The sequence below is a fragment of the Phaseolus vulgaris genome, chromosome 3 (genome assembly GCF_000499845.2).
Source record: "Phaseolus vulgaris cultivar G19833 chromosome 3, P. vulgaris v2.0, whole genome shotgun sequence".
Taxonomy (NCBI): Eukaryota; Viridiplantae; Streptophyta; class Magnoliopsida; order Fabales; family Fabaceae; genus Phaseolus; species Phaseolus vulgaris.
This window is the reverse complement of record NC_023757.2, coordinates 4552142-4571133: the sequence shown is the minus strand read 5'-3', so window position 1 is coordinate 4571133 and position 18992 is coordinate 4552142. Positions and strand designations below refer to the sequence as shown.

At 31.7% G+C, this 18992-nt stretch overlaps 2 protein-coding genes across 6 annotated transcripts; one reads left to right on the top strand and one right to left on the bottom strand.

Annotated features, from left to right (window-relative positions):
* The first annotated feature begins 6401 nt into the window (after nt 1-6401).
* On the top strand, nt 6402-13409 carry LOC137806358 (probable 6-phosphogluconolactonase 2). Of its 5 annotated transcripts, XM_068606411.1 has the most exons (5): nt 6435-6478; nt 6572-6651; nt 7170-7364; nt 7443-7578; nt 12524-13409. In XM_068606411.1, exons 3-5 carry the CDS (start codon nt 7192-7194, stop codon nt 13013-13015), a joined length of 801 nt encoding a protein of 266 aa, XP_068462512.1. In that variant the 5' UTR covers nt 6435-6478; nt 6572-6651; nt 7170-7191; the 3' UTR covers nt 13016-13409. The 5 variants fall into 5 exon arrangements, with proteins under 5 accessions (XP_068462510.1, XP_068462512.1, XP_068462511.1 ...); XM_068606409.1 differs by lacking the exon at nt 6572-6651 and having other exon boundaries at nt 6402-6513; XM_068606410.1 differs by having other exon boundaries at nt 6458-6651.
* A 1628-nt stretch (nt 13410-15037) lies between these two features.
* Nucleotides 15038-18902, bottom strand: LOC137806357 (fructokinase-like 2, chloroplastic). Its single transcript, XM_068606408.1, has 5 exons — nt 18691-18902; nt 17954-18297; nt 17199-17851; nt 16139-16610; nt 15038-15512 (listed from the first exon to the last, which is right to left on the bottom strand). Exons 1-5 carry the CDS (start codon nt 18729-18731, stop codon nt 15286-15288), a joined length of 1737 nt encoding a protein of 578 aa, XP_068462509.1. The 5' UTR covers nt 18732-18902; the 3' UTR covers nt 15038-15285.
* Nucleotides 18903-18992: the final 90 nt, after the last annotated feature.

Below are 18992 nucleotides of genomic sequence, written 5' to 3'. Positions count from 1 at the left end.
GCATCTTGGAAAGGTAAATCTCTTAGTATGATGGGTCGGATCCAGCTGGTCAATACAGTGATTACTGGATTTCTAGCTTATAGTTTTAATATGTATAAATGGCCAGTTTCACTTATTAAGCAAGTTGAGCAGTGGTGCCGGAATTTTATTTGGACTGGTGATATTATGAAAAAAGGTATCGCTACTGTTTATTGGGCGAAAATTTGTTCACCTCTTGAGGATGGAGGCTTGAATATTATTAATCTTCATCATGAAAATAATGCATATCTTCTTAAGCTTGCTTGGAACTTCGCTTATAGCAACAAACCTTGGTCTTTACTCTTGAAAGCCAGAGTTCTTAAATCAAAATACGAGTTTAGAATGGTTTATAGATCCTCCTCTCTTTGGCTTGGGATTAAACAATTTTATTCTATCATACTTGATTATACTTCTTGGACTGTTGGTACAGGTTCTTTTATTAATTTCTGGAATGATAAATGGTGTTCTCCTACTTCTTTAGCAAATATTGCAGGGTTATCTGATGGGGCTAACATTCCAGATACAGTCTCTCAATTTTGGTCAGGTTATGATTGGAATATTCTCTTATCTTTACAGCAGATGTCGCATTTTTTTAATCATATCATGGTTAGAGAGGAACAAGATATTCCTAATTGGATTCTAGATGAGTCTGGTCGTTTCACTCTTAAATCGGCTAGGACTTTTTTCTTGGAACCAGGAGTTCCAGGTGGTTGGGGTAAGTTCATTTGGTCTTCCTCTATTCCGCCTTCCAAAACTTTAGTACTCTGGAAATTTTTTCATGGGAGACTTCCTACAGATCTGCATATTCAGAATAAGGGTTTGCATATATGTTCTATGTGTACGCTTTGTGAAAAGCATGAAGAATCTATTCAACATCTATTTTTTGAATGTTCTAATGCATTACATATTTGGAGTTGGGTTCGACAGATTTTTCTTACTTCTCATTTCTCTAATAAGGATGATCTTCTTTCTTTTATTAAGAGTGATGGTAGTCCTTTGGTTAAATTGATTAAACTTGCTGTGACAACCTTTTCTATATGGATGATATGGCGTATGAGGAATTATGCTAGATTTCACGATAAGATTGAGGTTTCTAAGGCTATTTCGGTAATTAAAGATTTAACTTGTCTAGTGGGAAATTCGTCTAAAGCTTCAATGAAGAATGATATGTTGAATTTCAACGTGATTAAGTTTTTTGGTATTAAGACTCGTAGTGGGAAAGTTCTTCATCCTCTTCCAGTTAGATGGGAATTTCCTTCACCAGGCTGGGTTAAAATTAACACTGATGGGCTGCTAGGGGGTATCCTGGTCTTGCTACTTGTGGAGGTATTTTTCGTGGGAGTATGGAAGAATTTATTGGTGCTTTTTCAGGGTTTCTTGAAGTTCAGACTGCTTTGGTTGCTGAGTTTTATGGAGTTATACATGCTATGGAGGAAGCTCAAAAGATAGGACTTACTAATGTTTGGCTTGAATGTGATTCTGTCTTGGTTTGTGCTGCGTTTACTGCTATGACTAATGTTCCGTGGATGCTTCGTAATCGATGGAATATTTGTCTTAATTTCGGTAGGACAATCAGGTTTAGGGTTACTCATATTTTTCGTGAGGGAAATGCATGTGCTGATAAGTTGGCTAATTTAGGGTTCATTCATAGACAATCATTTCATTGGTATAATAGACTTCCATCTAGTATGTTCTTAGAATTCTTTATGAATAGGTATAGTCTACCTATGTATCGTTTTTGTTAACATGTGGGTTTTGGTCTAGTCCCCCATATTTTTGTATTTTCTTTCTTTTTCCTTTTTTTTAATAATACTTTTTTTCATGTGATGGCAGATGATTGTTGTTACTTGAGGTGTCAGCCTCGCTGAGATGTCAAGTTGCATAATGATGCCTAACATGAAAACTTTCATTAAAAAAATAAAAAAATAAAAAAATTAGTTAAATGTTTCTAAATTTGTATCTAATTAACTATCAATATTTTAACTACCAATTATTTAGATTCTAAATTTGGTAGCAAAAACTTTGATAGCTAATTAGATACCAATTTAAAAATTATTTATCAATAATAGAAACTAATATAGAAACCAATAATTTTTTTAGTCTCTAAAATAATATCTAATTTAGTCAATATAACAACTAATTATTTTTTTTCTCTAAAATTGATTTTCATTTAATATTTTTTTTAGTGTAATTATATATTATGAATTGGTTATATTATTGATAGATTGATTTTATTTATAATCTATCATCAAGTATTTGAAATTCATTATTTTTTTGCTAAAGTTTAGAATCAAAGTGGTGTGAAGATGTTAGCCGCGTGACATGGTTGATGACTATTATTTCTCCCTTGAAAAAGCAATTAATGTTAAGATCTAATATGTTTTTGATGAAATTTGGTAATGGAAACTTAGTTATTTCAACTCAAATAATTAATTTTACTTTAGAGTTCTATTTGTCTAGATTATAATAATTTAGATAGATTTTTAATTTAAATGTACTAAATTAATCTTAGATATCGAAAAAAATCATTTTACTAAATAAATTGATTTAATTGAAAGCATTTTATTTAATTATTTTTTATGAAAACAAGTTTGATAGTTGAAATATATGACACTGCAAGTAAATACGTTATAAAGTAAGAACAATAAAATTTAATTTCAGAAAAACAAAAGTGAAAGCATTTTTTTTTTGTGATTTTTATTTTGAAAATTTATGTATAGATAAATTCCTTTTATGCAGTTATTTAGTTTATTCTAATATAATAAGTGCACGATGTTTACACTATGTTTATTATAGCGTTGTTAATAGAAAGACATGTCTACAAGGTAGTTTCAACTTTTTCATGTCCTTTGCAAATTTCATCAAAATAAACAAATAATTCCCCACTTTGATTATCCCTTTCTCGATTATTCTAAAATAATATTTGTTTCATATATCAATATCAATCACTTTGTTATATCATACATTAAATTCATTTTCTTCACATCATATATCAATATCAAACATTTTGCACCATAGAAAAAAAAACAAGATACAAATGATGATATTTATGAAATACAAGTATTAATCTCTTATTCCTCTCTTCTGGTATCAATTATGATTTTTTAGTGTGAAAATAGGAAAATCATAATACGGAGATGGAATTGTATTTTAATTAAATTTTATATTTTTTCACAAATATCGTTTAATAATAAATATTCAAACAATAGTTTTGTATGATCAATTATCGTTTAATTTATAATTTAACTAATTTATTTAGCTGAAATGTTTTAAGCACGTAACTTTATAATAACTCTCTTATTCTAAATGATGATAAAATGCAATATAGAAAGATAAAGAGAAAGAAAAAATATACAAGACATTGTTATACCGGTTCATCTGATTACCCAGACTACATCCGATTCTCAATAGGTTGAGTTTCTCAAGAAAGATTAATATTGTAAAGTACAATGCATTGGTTGGCTTGTAGTTATTCTTAGCTAAGTGATTAACATAATTTTATTCACAGTTAATAGCTTTAATCATAGATTCTTGGACTATAATCATAAACAAATCCACTATCTTAATTAAGATTCTTCTAATTTGGTTCATTTGGGTCTAACATTGTTATTTCTTTTAATTATGTGTTTTTAGGATAGACTATCTAATATTTCTTAGGATATATGGTATAAAAGAAGTTGTTTATCACTATAAAGTCCAATATGTGAAAATTCAAGTTGTTTCCTTAAATGAAAACAAAAAAAAAATCTGATTAATTAGTTTAAATTTTGAAAATACTAAAATTTTAAATTAATTTAATTTTGATTTTCCATATCAACGAACAACTTATTAAAATAGATTTAAATTCAAATAAATTAAAAAATGAAATCAATTTAATTTAGATTTCCCATATCAACAAAAAATTATATCTAGATAACACTCACTAAAAAAAACATTAAATAAAAACTAATTTTAGATACCAAAATAGTCACTATATTGATTAATTTAGAAACTATTTTATAAATTAAAAAATTATTGATATCTAAAATAGTTTCTATTATTAATAAAAATTTATAAAGTAATTTTTAAATTGATATCTAACTATTAGCTACTAAGGTTTTAACTACTAACTACTTTTGTTCTTAATTTAAAACTTAATCAGTTAGTACCTAAAATCCGGTAACTAATAACCAATTTTAAAACTATTTTATAATATTTTATTAATAATAAAAATCACATTAGATATCAATAACTTTTTAGTCTTTAAATTAAAATTTAATTTAGTTAATATAATGACTAATTGTTTTTTTTTCTCTAAATTTAATTATTATTTAATAATTTTTAAGTGATTTTTCATTAAAAGTTAGATACATGTATCTATATTAACAAAATATTAAACTAAATTATAAATGTGTTTTTAATTATTTATGCATAAAATATTGTCTTTCATCAATATATTTATTATATGTACTGTATTTTCTTTACACATTATAATATTCATGCTTTTATATGATATTTCTACATTTTCACTGAAAGAATATTTTCATATATAATTTATACAATTAAATTTAAAAGATAAAAATAAAAATCTTATATTTTTAACGAACTCATCTACATAAATAAAGTATTATTGAAACACCGAAGATAAGTATTTCTATTAAAAAATATATTTTAACTTCAGTGTAAATTATAAATTTATTTAATATTTTTTTATTTTATATTCCAAATTTAATAATGAATCATGAGTGGTTTGTGATGTGAGGTAAAGTAAAATATTATGTTTAATACTTGCAGGACACAAGTACTCATTTGTATATTTGTCAGTAAGTGATTTGGACAGCTGTTTGGTTTGTCTTTTATTATTGATCCTCTCTTATTTTTACTTTTTTCTTCTTCCTTTTTTTTATATAATTTGTCAAATTTATTTTTCATTAAAAATTCTAAGTATAATATACATTTTAATTGACTGATCTTACACAAAGTTTTTAATAAATAAAAAAGATAAAAGAGTATACTTTTTTTTGTGAGGAAAAGGAGTGTTTATATAGATAAAAATTTCAATATAATATTTCAACTTTTTATTACATTTTTGTTTGAAAGTGAGGTATTTAAATTTAACATTAGTTTGACTATATTTCTATTAAGATTATTGAATAGTTGTAACAGGAAAAATGTTATTTTATAATTACAAATAATTTAAACTTCATTTCATATAACTTCTTTTAAAAAAATCTTATTTGACACAGTTTTTAAAATTTATTTTATTATAATTTTATGTATTTATTGATCTGTAAAGAAACTAACCAATACTGTTTTTAAAATAATAACTTTTATAATGACTAGAGGAGACAGATGGGTATTGTACAGTTTTGTTTATAATGATAAAAATAAAAATATAATTAAAAAATTAATTGTTATAATACAAATTAATTAACAAATATTATTAAAGTTTATATTGAAGTTATATATAAAAAAAGGTAAATAACTTATTATCTTTTATAGTATTGTTTTACCCACTAAATTATTTATTTTACAAAGAGAAATAGTTCAATAAAAACATGATCTGTTAACAAATATTAAAAAATTTATTTCCTAAGACCATCCAATGAAATCTACTTGAACAATTCATAGTTTCTGTTTATATCAGGAGATTTAGGATACTAAGATTTTCTCATTATTATCTGCTGTGAACATAGATAGTTGTTTTACTTGCAAACAAAGTTCTGCCACAAACTTCATTTTTTTTATCTAACAAAGGACAGAGAGACAGTTTTGTGTGTTCTGTCACCATCATTTGATGCACTAATACCCAACAAGGTATAAATTCTTCCTCAATACCATTATCCTTTCAACATTTCCTACCAAATTCTTGATAGTTGCTTCTTCTTCAAATATTTATATCTCAGTTTTTGTTAAGAGTAAAAGTTTTGTTGGTTAGTGCTGTATTATTTTTTTGGAAAACACAAACTATTTAATTTTTTTCACCTTATCATTTCATGAAAAGATGCATTTAGATTAAAATATAATACTCATACCAATGACATCACACCTATATAAATATTTTTTTTTAAATTTTTATTTACTGTCATTTTGTATGCACAAATGACTATACTATTGAAAGAAATTAATATCTTGCAAAACGAAAAAATAAATAGGATTAGGATTTTCTTTAAGAAATATATCTGTCTAAAAATAAAGTATCTTATGTGAATTCCTAAAAAACTACATCATACTCACTGATTAACAAAATTATCTGTACTAGATGACTTTTATTATGCATCTATCAATTCTCATTGGTTTTAGTATGTTTTTTCCTATTTTGTATTTTATAATAATAATATAAGAATTTTTTATGGTTGAATTCCTTGGAACTGTAGACAATCCAAATCTTCATACACATAAAAATATATATATATATATATATATATATATATATATATATATATGCACCATCTTCTTCATTCGTCAGCTTCTTCTGCTAGTACCACCTTCTCTCTATATTTAATTTTTTTCTTTGTAAGTATTTTTTTCCTTTCTTTTGTTGTGAAACGTGTCGATTCTGTGTGTGATGCAGTTTGAGGTTATGTTCAACAGCATGGGACTATGATTGACCATCATGCTTTGTTCTTCTATAAATTTCTGCGGAAGTGGAAGGTGTTAATTTAACATGCTTTATGATCTGGGACATGAGTTTCTTCTTCTATGATTTCTTTCCTGCTATAGTGTGCACTTGTTTTGTTTCGGTGTTTTTCATTTCCTGGTTTCGATCTCTGGAAATTTGGGTTGTGGTGATGATACCCTTTTGTTCAATTGCTTTTGCTTTTGACAATTAGAGAGTCCATATGCAAATTGAATTCATGGGATGAAGCTTAGCTTGTAAATCTTCTTTAAAAACTTCAGTTTTATATTATGTATATGCATATAATTCTTGTAGTCAAGCAAAAAGTAAAAATTGAAATTATCTCATATCTATATTCTTATTTATTGTTTCCCTTGTTCAGAATTTTTGTTTTCTGGATATGAAGCTGGATCTTCGACAACTTTGGAATTCCCTTTGTGTTTTAGGTTTAGGAAGACTAAATTTAAAGCTGTTTGTGTTTTGAATTTCATTCTTATTATTTCTACCTGAAATGGTTTTGATGCTTTCTTTGTCTTTTCCTGTTACAAAATAGAGATATTAGACTCTCTTGAAACATGGCTCTCTCTGGTGGTCAGAATAATAGAGGAGAGTTGAGAATTCATGAGAGTTTGGATGAGCTAAGGACTGATTTGGCAGACTATGTTGCTGAGTTATCAGAGGCTTCTGTGAAAGAGCGAGGAGTCTTTGCCATTGCTTTATCTGGTGGTTCTCTCATTGGCTTAATGGGGTATCTGTATCTTATCTTTTTCATATCTTTCTTTGCTTTTATGATTTAGTGTTGATTTAAAACTAAGTTTGCTTACAGAAAACTCTGCGAAGCTCCTTATAACAAGACCGTGGACTGGTCCAAGTGGTATATTTTCTGGGCTGACGAGCGCGTTGTGGCAAAAAACCATGCTGATAGCAATTATAAGCTTGCTAAAGATGGCCTTTTGTCCAAGGTTGTGCCCTCATGTTTTTCATCTCTATATCCTGATTTAATTAACTTTATTTTTATTCTCAGAATAATTTGGCGGAAAGTGATAAACTTCTAGTTTTTTTAGCATTAAACTGGTCTTTTCTATACCTTGTCCTGCTGATTGCTTCCTAAAAGGGAAACTCTAGCACAGTAAAGCAGAGATATCATCTTTTAACAAGATGGATGGCTTTGTTTCTCTGGTCTTCTGGTCTTGACAGTTTGCTGCGAAAATTTAATAGCTGTTTTAATTTGAGCATATGCGTGAAAAGCTTCTTAAAATTCTCTTGGTCACCTGAAACATTATATTTTTGCTTCAATGTGCCTATTTTTGAATGTGTATAGTCAATACCGATTACTTTCAAGGAGGTGCTTCTTTTAGTAGTTTGGATTTTATTTTTGTTAACATTTATTCTGAGAGAACCGTAGTAAGGTAGTAGTTCACCCTTTATAATTGACTGAATTAGCAGGCATACATTGTAGTTTACGAAAAATTTCTTCTGCATTCTCTTACTTTGTTGAAGGGTTGAACAGAAGGCTATATATCCACAAAAGTTTGAATTCTCAAAAGGCTGTTATTGATACTTGTCTTTAGTTGAGGAATAGATTGTGCTTGTTCTGAAAGGTTTACACACTAACTAAGGCAGTTTGACAGGAGTATAAAAATCATTCTTTTACAAAATCATGGAGGAGTCATTCCTGAATATTCTGTCTATATAGATGAATGCTATTTTTTCTGAATTTCTTTTACAGTTAAATCCTTGATCTGAAGTTTCTATGATTGCTCATACACTTTTTTTGTTTAAAATTTTGTACTGGTGTGTTCCACTCTGAGATAGTCCAAATTGAGGGGATGAGTTCTCCAGTGATTTCTTGAGTCATGTCCATAGTTGGATCTGCCAAAGAAACTCCAGCAACAAAGTCAGTGACTGGAGAATATAAAGGGCTTTCTCAGAGTAGGACTACTTAATTACTGACCACACCTGGAGAGGCCAGGAAGAAGTGCCCTTGTTTTACTCAGTCTCTTCTTGCAGCAAGTTGGAGTGGGACTTTTTTTCTTGACAAGATTAATTATGATAATATATGGTGCTGATTAACATAAGATAGCTGGCAAACCCAAATGGGCCTCGAAATGGATCCAGGAGGAGATTACTTACACCACCACTCTGTATTTGGTAATGGTGAGTTGAGTTATGGCTTGTGTTGTGCCAACTTCCAGAATGAATGTATGTCTGATAACTAGGTTTCAAATTTCACATTTGGTTCCTAGCCGAAACTAAGAGCATTATGGAATTAAGATTCACCAGTTAGTTCTCTTGAAACATCACTGTAGTTGAGAACTACCGTAGTTGATTTGATCTGGCATGTCCAAGGGATGGAGATCATTGTAAGGGTTTCCAAAATTTTATGGAATTTAGGTTGACTGTAGTTGACTTGGTTTTGGAGTATTTGTGGCATTGAGATAAACCATGGTTAAAACAACAGAATGTGTGGTGGCAGCAGCTGGATGGATTGGTTGATATCAACCATAATTACTTCAGCAAAATGTTGAGGGTGCTAGGTAGTTGTCAGACTAGAGCTTTGACAAATCCAGATGGCAAAGAGGTAGGTCATTTGCTACGCCAATCTTTCTTGGTACTAAAAATGTTAGTACATTAGCTCTTTCAGAAATATAAATTAATTGAGTCCCATATCTTGAGGTATCTGGTTTAAAATGTACTGTCTGAGACCCCAACTTGGTTTATATTTGGTATTCATCTTAGTTTTGTATTTGGCCCATTTTCCTGAAAAAGGCCAACAAGCATCATTGCATGGTAGATTTCCACATATTCTGATGAGAATATAAATCTTAGGATATTATCTTGATAATCTGATTTGGCAGTCATCGGTTTTCCCTTTTGATTCTTTGGCATTCTTGGAGATCCTCTGATTCATTATTGAATTATCAATTGCTAACCAGATCTGCACTTTACTCTAATTTTTTGAATTGCTTTAAATTTAATGGAAGAAGCTAAAGAATTCAAACTCGCCAATAGCTTCCGGAGAATTCTTCTGGACAACCTCGGGTTGAAGCAAGAAAGATGCAACTGGAGTTGTCCTATTCCTGTTGGTTGACTGAAAAACTTGGGTGACAATCTGTAAAATCTGTCTCTGTGACTGTGCTTGCTGAAAAACATGTTTGTCTGAAATAATAGGTTGGAAATAAATAAAAAAATTACATGTTTAGCCCCAAAAGTTAAATCCTTGTTTGTGAGGGAAATTTGGAATTTTAGCAGTACCTGATGGATTTATTAGGCCTATATTGATAGATAACTCAAATGTCTGTTGAAAATCATGAACAGTGTATCACAAAGGATCTTCATGCATTTGAGTAAGAGCTACTGGTTGCAGTATAGCTATAGAAACTACATGAGAAGGGATTTATCAAGGTTTTGACAGAGATTCATGTTATCACTAGAAAATAATATTTCCAGTTAAAAGTAGTCCTACACTTTCTCATTAACTTTATCTACTATCAGCTGAAATATTAGCATGCATCTCTTCATAAAAGTTTCATGGGCTTTTATCTTTGATCTAGTTTTTTCCCCTATTTTCTTTAGTTACCTTCAGGGTTTAATAATCGCATGTTTGAGCATTTTAACTTCTTGATGTGCAATTAATGGCATGTTGTGGGTGTTCCCAACTTCGAATTTTCTGATTTCAACTGCTGTGTAATTTGATTCATTCAAGTCTGCAAAGAAAAATCTTTCCCCTCCTGACAACTGCATCTTGCAGAGATTAGGTCCCCCTTCTGTTTCATTCTGAATTTTGTTTTGAAATTATATCATTGGTGGCTTTGAAGGACTCATTTTTTCCCGGAAATGTGAGCCAATGAACACGCTAATTTTTTAACATGACCATCCACATTTTAAAACAGAGCTTTGGGTCCCTAATATGCGCTCAAAATGAAGCTCTGGATATGTTGTGAGGCTCAGGAGAAGATGCTGAATCAAATTCTACACATTCTCCTATCAAGTCAGTTTACACTCACAAAGCCAATGTGTAAATTGGCATAAATGAATTGCTCCTTATACTACCTCAGAAACCATAATTGGTGATGCTTTCAGATTTTATTGATTCCCCAGCAGGCAATATCACCAGTAAACACACATAAGTTTTGCAGCAAGAGCTTTTGGTTGCTAATGAACTTTTTTCTTATATGGAGAATAGAGTAGAAGCAGCAAGTTCTCAAGAAGAGTCATCACATCACATGATTTCGAAACATTTGAACTGGAGAAGCAGTAACACTCATTTAGTAACGATTGTGTTGGGCCTTTTATATCCTAGCCTCTAAGGTGGATGGGACCAAATAGCTCTTTCTTGGAGGGTTGTTCATGTTTCATGTACTGGGTTATTAAACTATGTGCGTTACCAAATGCCAATTCCTAACAGGATTGATGATATCATTATAAGAAAGAGGAATACAAGCAACAACACACATAAGAAAGCTTTCAAATTGGAAGAATATTGAGCATGAAAGTTTGTTATTTTCTTTCTACAAAGAGGCCGTACATTGCCTGTTGGTTGCATGTGCCTCCAATTTATCCATTTTCCTTCCATGCTTGGGAAGTTGGTTGTCAGGTTTGTTTTTCAGGATAAAGGTCTCAAATGCTAAGGACCAACAGTTATTCTTGAAGGTTGTTGTGTCATTATTATGCTTAGAAATGACTTATTATGCTTTAGTAATGATTTCTTAATGACAGTTTTATTAGTGCCAGCCAAATTAGTTTTAAAGTGTCTGCAATATACAGCAAGTGAATTTGAAATAAATCAAGTACAGCAAGTGATGGTGCTATCTACAGGATTGCCATGCTAAATACATCTTGATCTACATGTCTATTTCCCATGGTGCATGGGTATTTTCTGGAAGTTACATGGATATTAAAGAATGATGAGAAATGTGGGAATGAATTCTTGAAGACAATATGTCTGCAGTGTTTTTGTCTCCGAGTATGATTAATTACAGTAGAAAACTAGAATGTAATTATTGGACACAAAAAAGGTGTAATTAGATTGAATTTTTTTCTATATTCCTAGTTGATTTCCTTAGAACTATTGATGTGAATTTTATGCTTGTTGAATTATTTAAATTGGCTGAAATTGATTTCTTGGTCTAATTTATAATTCTATGCAATCTTGCAATCCCCTGTGAATTGAGATGTATGTTGTCTGCTTGGAGTCATAGTCCAGTTTGAGTTAGAAGTTTCCAAGCATTAATGAAATTTTAGTCAAATTCGAGACATCCACCTTGATGGTCATAAATTAATGAGGGATAGTGTGTCAAAAATGCTTTCAGCATTCAAGAAAACTATTATCTTATTACAGATTAAATAACAATATAAGATGCATTATGATATCCCAAGGGTGTACGACTTGCTTTTGATGTATTTATCCCTACAGTTTTGTAAATGAATGCAGAAAAGAGGTGTGGTTCAACTGGGTTGTTGTCAAAGGTTTTTTGTTTTTTCTTTAGCTAGATGACTGGGTTGTTTGTTCTTCATGGATAACTATTGGTCGAGTGATATATACTGTGTTGTAGGATCTAAAACATTGAATATTCAAGCGTTAGGTTTATGTCTCCACTATTGTCTTTCAGTGAATTTCATTTCTTAACTGATCTTATTCTGAGGTCCATAACAAACATTCAGTTTGTGTGATGTTTTCCTGTGCTGCAGTTGCTATAATGCCAAGGTGTTAATATTGCATTTTTTTCTTCTGTGAAACACATGATATGCTTGTACATAATTCAGGATTTGCTTGCTGCTTTCTATTTAAATATTTAGTTCAACAAATGCAACAAGTGAGCCTCTGATATAACTGTTTTGCCTAAAGTGAAAAATTACTTGATATCCATTTATATTCCTCTGCTAATATAGTTGTTACATTATCAGGTTCCTATTGTCCCCAGTCATGTGCATTCTATTAACGATTCTGTGTCAGCAGAAGAAGCTGCCGAAGATTATGAGTTTGTGATTCGACAGTTAGTGAAAACTCGAGTTGTGAGTGTGTCAGAGATTAGTGACTGTCCAAAGTTTGATCTCATTCTGCTTGGATTGGGTCCAGACGGCCATGTTGCCTCATTGTTTCCCAACCACTCAGCACTGAATGAAAGGGAAGAATGGGTAACTTTCATTACTGACTCCCCCAAACCCCCACCTGAGAGAATCACATTCACCATGCCTGTCATCAATTCTGCATCAAATGTTGCACTAGTTGTCACTGGTGACAGCAAAGCAGAATCTGCACACTTGGCAATAGATGATGTTGGACCTGACTGCCCACTAATACCAGCCAGAATGGTCCAGCCAGCTATGGGGAAGTTGGTGTGGTTTTTGGATAAACTGGCTGCCTCAAAACTTGAAGAATCCAATTTGAACAAGTAGGACTTGTTCTAAGTTTGTATGTAGTTTTAAGGGATTTGGCAATTGTTGATCATCCTCAGATCCTGTCTCTGCCTATATCCCTTTTCTCTTGGATAGAAAGTCTTGCTTTTTTCCTTTTCTTGCTTTCTCTTGGGAAGTTTTTGAGGGAAGTTTGGTATAGTTTTTGTAAGCGGCCAATAAAAGTTGTGGAGAGCATCATTTCATGTTCCAACACCCTTCTTTCCTTCTGATTCCTCATTTGGGCTATTGGCCATGATGATGGCTACCTGTTTGCAATTTAGAAAGAAAAAATCAGGTTCATGTAATTCTAAGAGTTCACTTTCCCACACCCTCCCTTTTCTTCTTGCTCATCTATTTCGATTCAATTTCAATATATATAATAGTTTCTACTTAATTTGAATGCCCCCATCATCTTTTTGGTTAAAAGTTATATTTGAGGAGTTCTCTGCCATTGGTAGAGGATGGTACATGGCATCAAATATCTGTTTGTTTATTCTTCTTTTGGAGTTTCTGCTTATTGATGGATGCAACAGTGCACCTTCAATGATTCACATATTCACTTGATTATGTCGGAGCAAATGTAGTGCTTGTGTTGTGGAATGATGGAAAAGACATTTGAATATATTTGTCAATAGGTACAGATATCCTTCTTGGGCATGTGTTTGTTCATTTTTACCACATTTAGTTTGGAGAGTTGGAAAATAGAAAAGATAACCTTTTAAGGAATTTAATAATTTAATAAAAGTAAGGTGATAACTTTTACTTTCTATCATTTAGATAACTCTAGGGAAAACATACAGGGCTAGGGCATTCAAGCTTTGGAAAACAACAGAATGCATATTTTTAATAGAATCCTAATATTATATTTTTATTTATTTTTATTGATGATGGATGAATATTAGTTAATGAAATTCTATTGGGCAAAGTTTTAGGACCCACTTCCTTGAACTTTATAAAGAAAATTCTTTTACAGTTGGAACTGTTTTTTGATGTTAGTATTTTTAAATTCTGAGAGATGTTTTCGACTTGTTTTTAAGTTGGTTTTTTAAATCATTTTAATCCTCCATAACTTTTTAAACATTTTTTTTTCATTGAAAAACAGCTTTTCTTAAAAACCTCAATATGCTATCTACTTCTAGAAGAAAAAAATTAAAAAATTATGTATGGAGAAAAAAATTATAGGACAAAAATTTATGTCTTTGGTATCCCTTAATATAGATAATTAATATTTGGTAATTAAATATACTATTCAGTTTTTCTTCTTAATTATGCATTCTATTTTTGTTTTTTTTTTATCAAAAGGAGCTGGAGAAACATGTTGAATCAATGAAATAGTAAGGAAATGAAAACTTTTTAGTAACATAAGTAAAAATAATAATTCATGTTTCATGTAGGTGAAGAAAATGAAATAATAAAATCATATCTTATATAAAATAACTAAAAATAAAACTTAATAAATATGTCAAGGGCAAAGTACTAATAATAATAATAAATTAGTTAGAAACAAAAGTTTTAAAAAAACACTACAAGCTACTTAAAAAAGCTTATTTACTTTAAGTAATAGGGTCAGAAGTTGTTCAACTAGTGAATCAAAAAAGTTATAATCAACTGAAATAAATGTCAAACATAGTCTTGGATAACAAATGAAGGCTAAGGACAAAATATGTATACTATAAAATTGAGTTAAAAAATACACTTTTTTTTTCATTTTCATGTAATATTAATAATAAATGTGTGAAATGTGGATAAACCCAAATTCTTTGCAGGATTCTTCCACATTCACAGCATTAACTAAGCAGAATCGTTGGATGATATACATTTTGAGACGTAAACCATTTGTGAAGCATTATGACAGGTTTCGAAGGTTGTGACATTATTGTAATCCTTTAGGATTCTTTCATTCATAGAGATTGAAACCAAGAAAACATTTTAAAAACTGTTCACACACGATTCAACCAAGTGAATTACCCCTTTAGGATTAAACCGAGTTGGACAAATTTATTGATTGAAAAAGAGAGATGCTGAAGAAAAATTGCAAACATCAGAACATTTTACTGCAGACCCCCGAATGAGAGATCATAAGTCAGAAAGAGACAAAAGTAAAAGTACATAACTTTGCCAAAGAAAAGCTAAGTGGAATTTTAAGCTTTGATCATAATGCCATTGATACAACCAAAAAGAATACAAGAACAACAAACATTAGGAGATAAATAAAACTCAGTTTTCTATACAATGAGTGAAATGTCCCTGTGAGAGCTACAAAAGTGATATTACTCATGCAAAGGTCCTACTGTTCGGTATTCTCTTTCTGAAATTGACTTAATTCCATTTGAATCAGGAATCACGTCCTCCATATCTTCACGAGGAGGAAAACCCCGAACTCGGCCTTGTATCCATTGATCTATAACCCCACAATTGATTGCATACTTGATCGAATGTTCCAGGTATCCTTTATCAGTTATCAGATCAAGTTCAACTGACAACTTCCGCAAGAGGGCTGCAAAAACAATAAGAGAAAGTAGAAGTGAGTGATACTTAGTTTCATAGAAAGTCTTTTCAGAGGGTATTGATCATAACATTTCATAAATTGGACATGGTTTTATGGGTTCTAAACATGTTTCCAAGCACATGCTCTGATAATGTTCCATTCCATCCTTAAAAAAACCAGATTACATCCATGGGAATTGATGCTTGAAACTATTTTTGTACAAATCATTATGCACCAAAGATACAAAAAATAACCATTTAGCATGTTTTTGTTACAGAATTCATTGAGCCAAGTCGCATGTGTGTTTTTACCTCCTAAAATCAAGGTCAAAGAAACTTTAGTCTTATCTTTTATATATATGTTGGCTCTGTGCTGAATACTATATGCAATTAGTCACCTAAATATTGTTTGAACGAATGAGTTTAGTCAAAATTAATTCCTTAGGAACAAAGTCGTCACTCAGAGCAATAAGACAGAAGAAATGTCCAAAGTCTATGAAATTTTAGAAAAAATTACAGAACTGCGCTGCTTTGCTTCAAAATCCATCATCTCCCACCAAATTATTATTTTCTTGATAGTGTTAGACGGAAACAAAATGCAGGGTTCAATTGAAATGTAAATTTACTGTAATGTACCTGCAACGATGCCATCTCCAGTTGCCGACATGTCAGACGTGAATGGGGTAATTGGGGCATCCTCCATTCCAAGAACAGCACCATCAAGTTCTTTTGTGTAGTAATGTATCTTGGAAGTTCCATTAGTCACAAATAAAACCTTAAGATTTTCATGCCAAAGTGGAGCAACCACTTCGGGTTCATAATGGACAAACTTCGAACTATCATTGTTTTTGGTGTCAAATTCTTCAGATGGTGTGATCCCACATAAGAACTCTAGTTCTTGCTTAGTGACCTCAATAATGTCTGCAAGATTCCAGAATCGCTGAATGAACAAAATAGCTTCCTCCCTAGAATGCCATAGTGGCATAGGAAGGTTTAGATCGTAGAAAACAACCCCTCCAAAATGCTTTGAAATCTTGATGGCTTGCAGTGTAGTTGACCTCATATTACGATCAAGCAGGGAATGTGTATTGAAGTAGAACAATTTTGCCTGCATGACATGTATTTAAACTCTTAAAGTACTGAATAGCATTTGGTAGCAATCTAACCTCAAAAGCAGCTAAAACCTGAAAAGTAGAAGGATAAAGTATACAGAGGACCTAACATAACCCCTGGAAAGCAAACATGCTTTATTCAAATGTGCACATGGCTGTAACTAATATGGAAACCAACAAAACAGGAAGATAAAATAATTTAGGCTTAATTGCCCTAATGCAACTTTGATCTTCTTACTATCAATTTTGCAAATTGGTTCTTTCCCATTTTTTTTCACAAATTTAGTCTCCTACTATATTATTTGTGCAACTTTTGTCTATGTATTTGACATCCAAAACAAAAATGTAAACATCACACTACTGCACATCCACATCGGCATTCTACTGGCATGAATATTACCATTAAATATTATATCTTTAATTTGGCTACTAACACTGATTTCATCTAATGACCAAAAACATACCAATTCAAGCTCAATAATATTGCCATATCAACAATGATCAGGCTTGAATCTACAGGCTACAAAGAATTCTATTTACTTATATTTTAGATGTATTTCTTTAATAGTTTTCAAGTTTCATACCTCTTTCAGCACATCAATATTTAGCTCCGTCTTCGTCAAACTATCTTCAGCACAAGGTTTTACACAACTCATTTTAAGATGATTCCTTTTACCAATCTTCATCAGTGATACAGCTGTTTCCCGTTTATTATCAATTCGAACTGACCGGGTCTGGACTTTATTTGCATTCATATAGTACAGCATTGCTTCACCATAAATATCATCTGCAAGTTTTCCCATGAATGCGACCTTGCCACCCAAGGTAGCAAGAGCAATAGCAACACTACCAGCAGAGGTGCCTGGAGCCCTAAAAAATTTGTCAGGGCTCCATAAGGCATCCTTCTTACTTTCATGAATTTCATGGTTTATAAGCCTATTTGCTGGTCTTCCAGAAGGCACAAAAGCATGCTGCGCGGCTCCAAAGCAACAAACAAGAGGAGGCCATCCATAAGTAGAGCTAATGTCTTCTCCATCATCTTTTATCAAATCCAAATCAATGTCACTCTCATCCTCCACATTTTCAAGAAATGAAGACTCATCATGGTCACTGATTTCAGCCTTACTACCTTTATCCTCTACAATTAAGTTCACCTCTTCAGTTTTCCTTCGTCTTCTAACCTTTTTCTCTTCTTTGACTTCCTGCTTTTCTTCCAAGCCAGCAGAATTAGATGCATCTGTAAACGATAGCAGGACTTAGCTAACACTTACAAGCAAACCACATATACAATGCATAAAACTCCCACCATTGAGATTTGAGACAAAGATCAAGAGATTACCCTTTTTCCGAGTCCTTCGAGTTTTCTTGGAATCATTACTAGCAGAGGCAGACGAGCTTTCTCCAATGAAGCCATCATCTCTGTCTACCAACAAATCATCCTTCCCTTCAGGAGACTCATCTTTTGCTTTCTTCCTTGTCCTCCCTGTCGGCCTCTTAGTTTTAGATGACCTAGTTGTCTTCTTTTCAACCACAGATTCATTGTCACTGGGTTCTTCTAAGGCAGAGTCTAGAGAAGCCTTTTTCCTAGCCATTGCCACATGACCCCATTTACACCCAGACCTGAGTTCCCCAAGTTGCACTGTGTTAAAAGAAGTACAACAATAGGACCAAGTCAAGTGATACCTGCACCATTGCAGAGACAAGAATTACAAACACATATTCGGCAACCACAAACTAAATTCCAACAAAAGTTGAGCCTCTATAGCTCAGAAAACAGTAAATTCAATTTATTAAACAAGGACTAACAATTCCTTCCCACCCCACCCCACCACCCCCAAACACACAAAAAGAGCAAACCTGATGAAGCGTTTATCATTTTGGGGAAAAAGATTATATTTTTATCCAAATCATAAGCAAATATGCAGAGGGAATCAATGGGTTTCAAATAATTTGCAAAATTCCAAAGATTTCCTTGAAACCCATTTGTTGATAATACCACAAAAATAAAAATTGAAGATTGAAAACAAAGGGGACATATATGAGAAACGAAAGAGAGGATATGAATGGAGAGAGAACCTAGGAAGTGAGAGAAAGTGGGGAAAAGAAAGACACGCCATTGGAAAGAGTCAGTGAGTAGATTTTCCGACAGGCATGACACCCTGCTAGTAGCTAAGGTTTAGTTGAGCTAGCACTAAGATTATGGATGGAAGGGTTTAAGAGCTATAACGCAAACGACAAGGCCTTTCAAAACTGCTACTTCGTGCCACACTTCAAACTCATGTCGTTTTAACATTTTATATCACCTTTTCTTTTAAATGGTCTTAAAAGTAAAAATAAATGAATAAATTGGAATCTTAATCCTTAACCATTTTTCTATT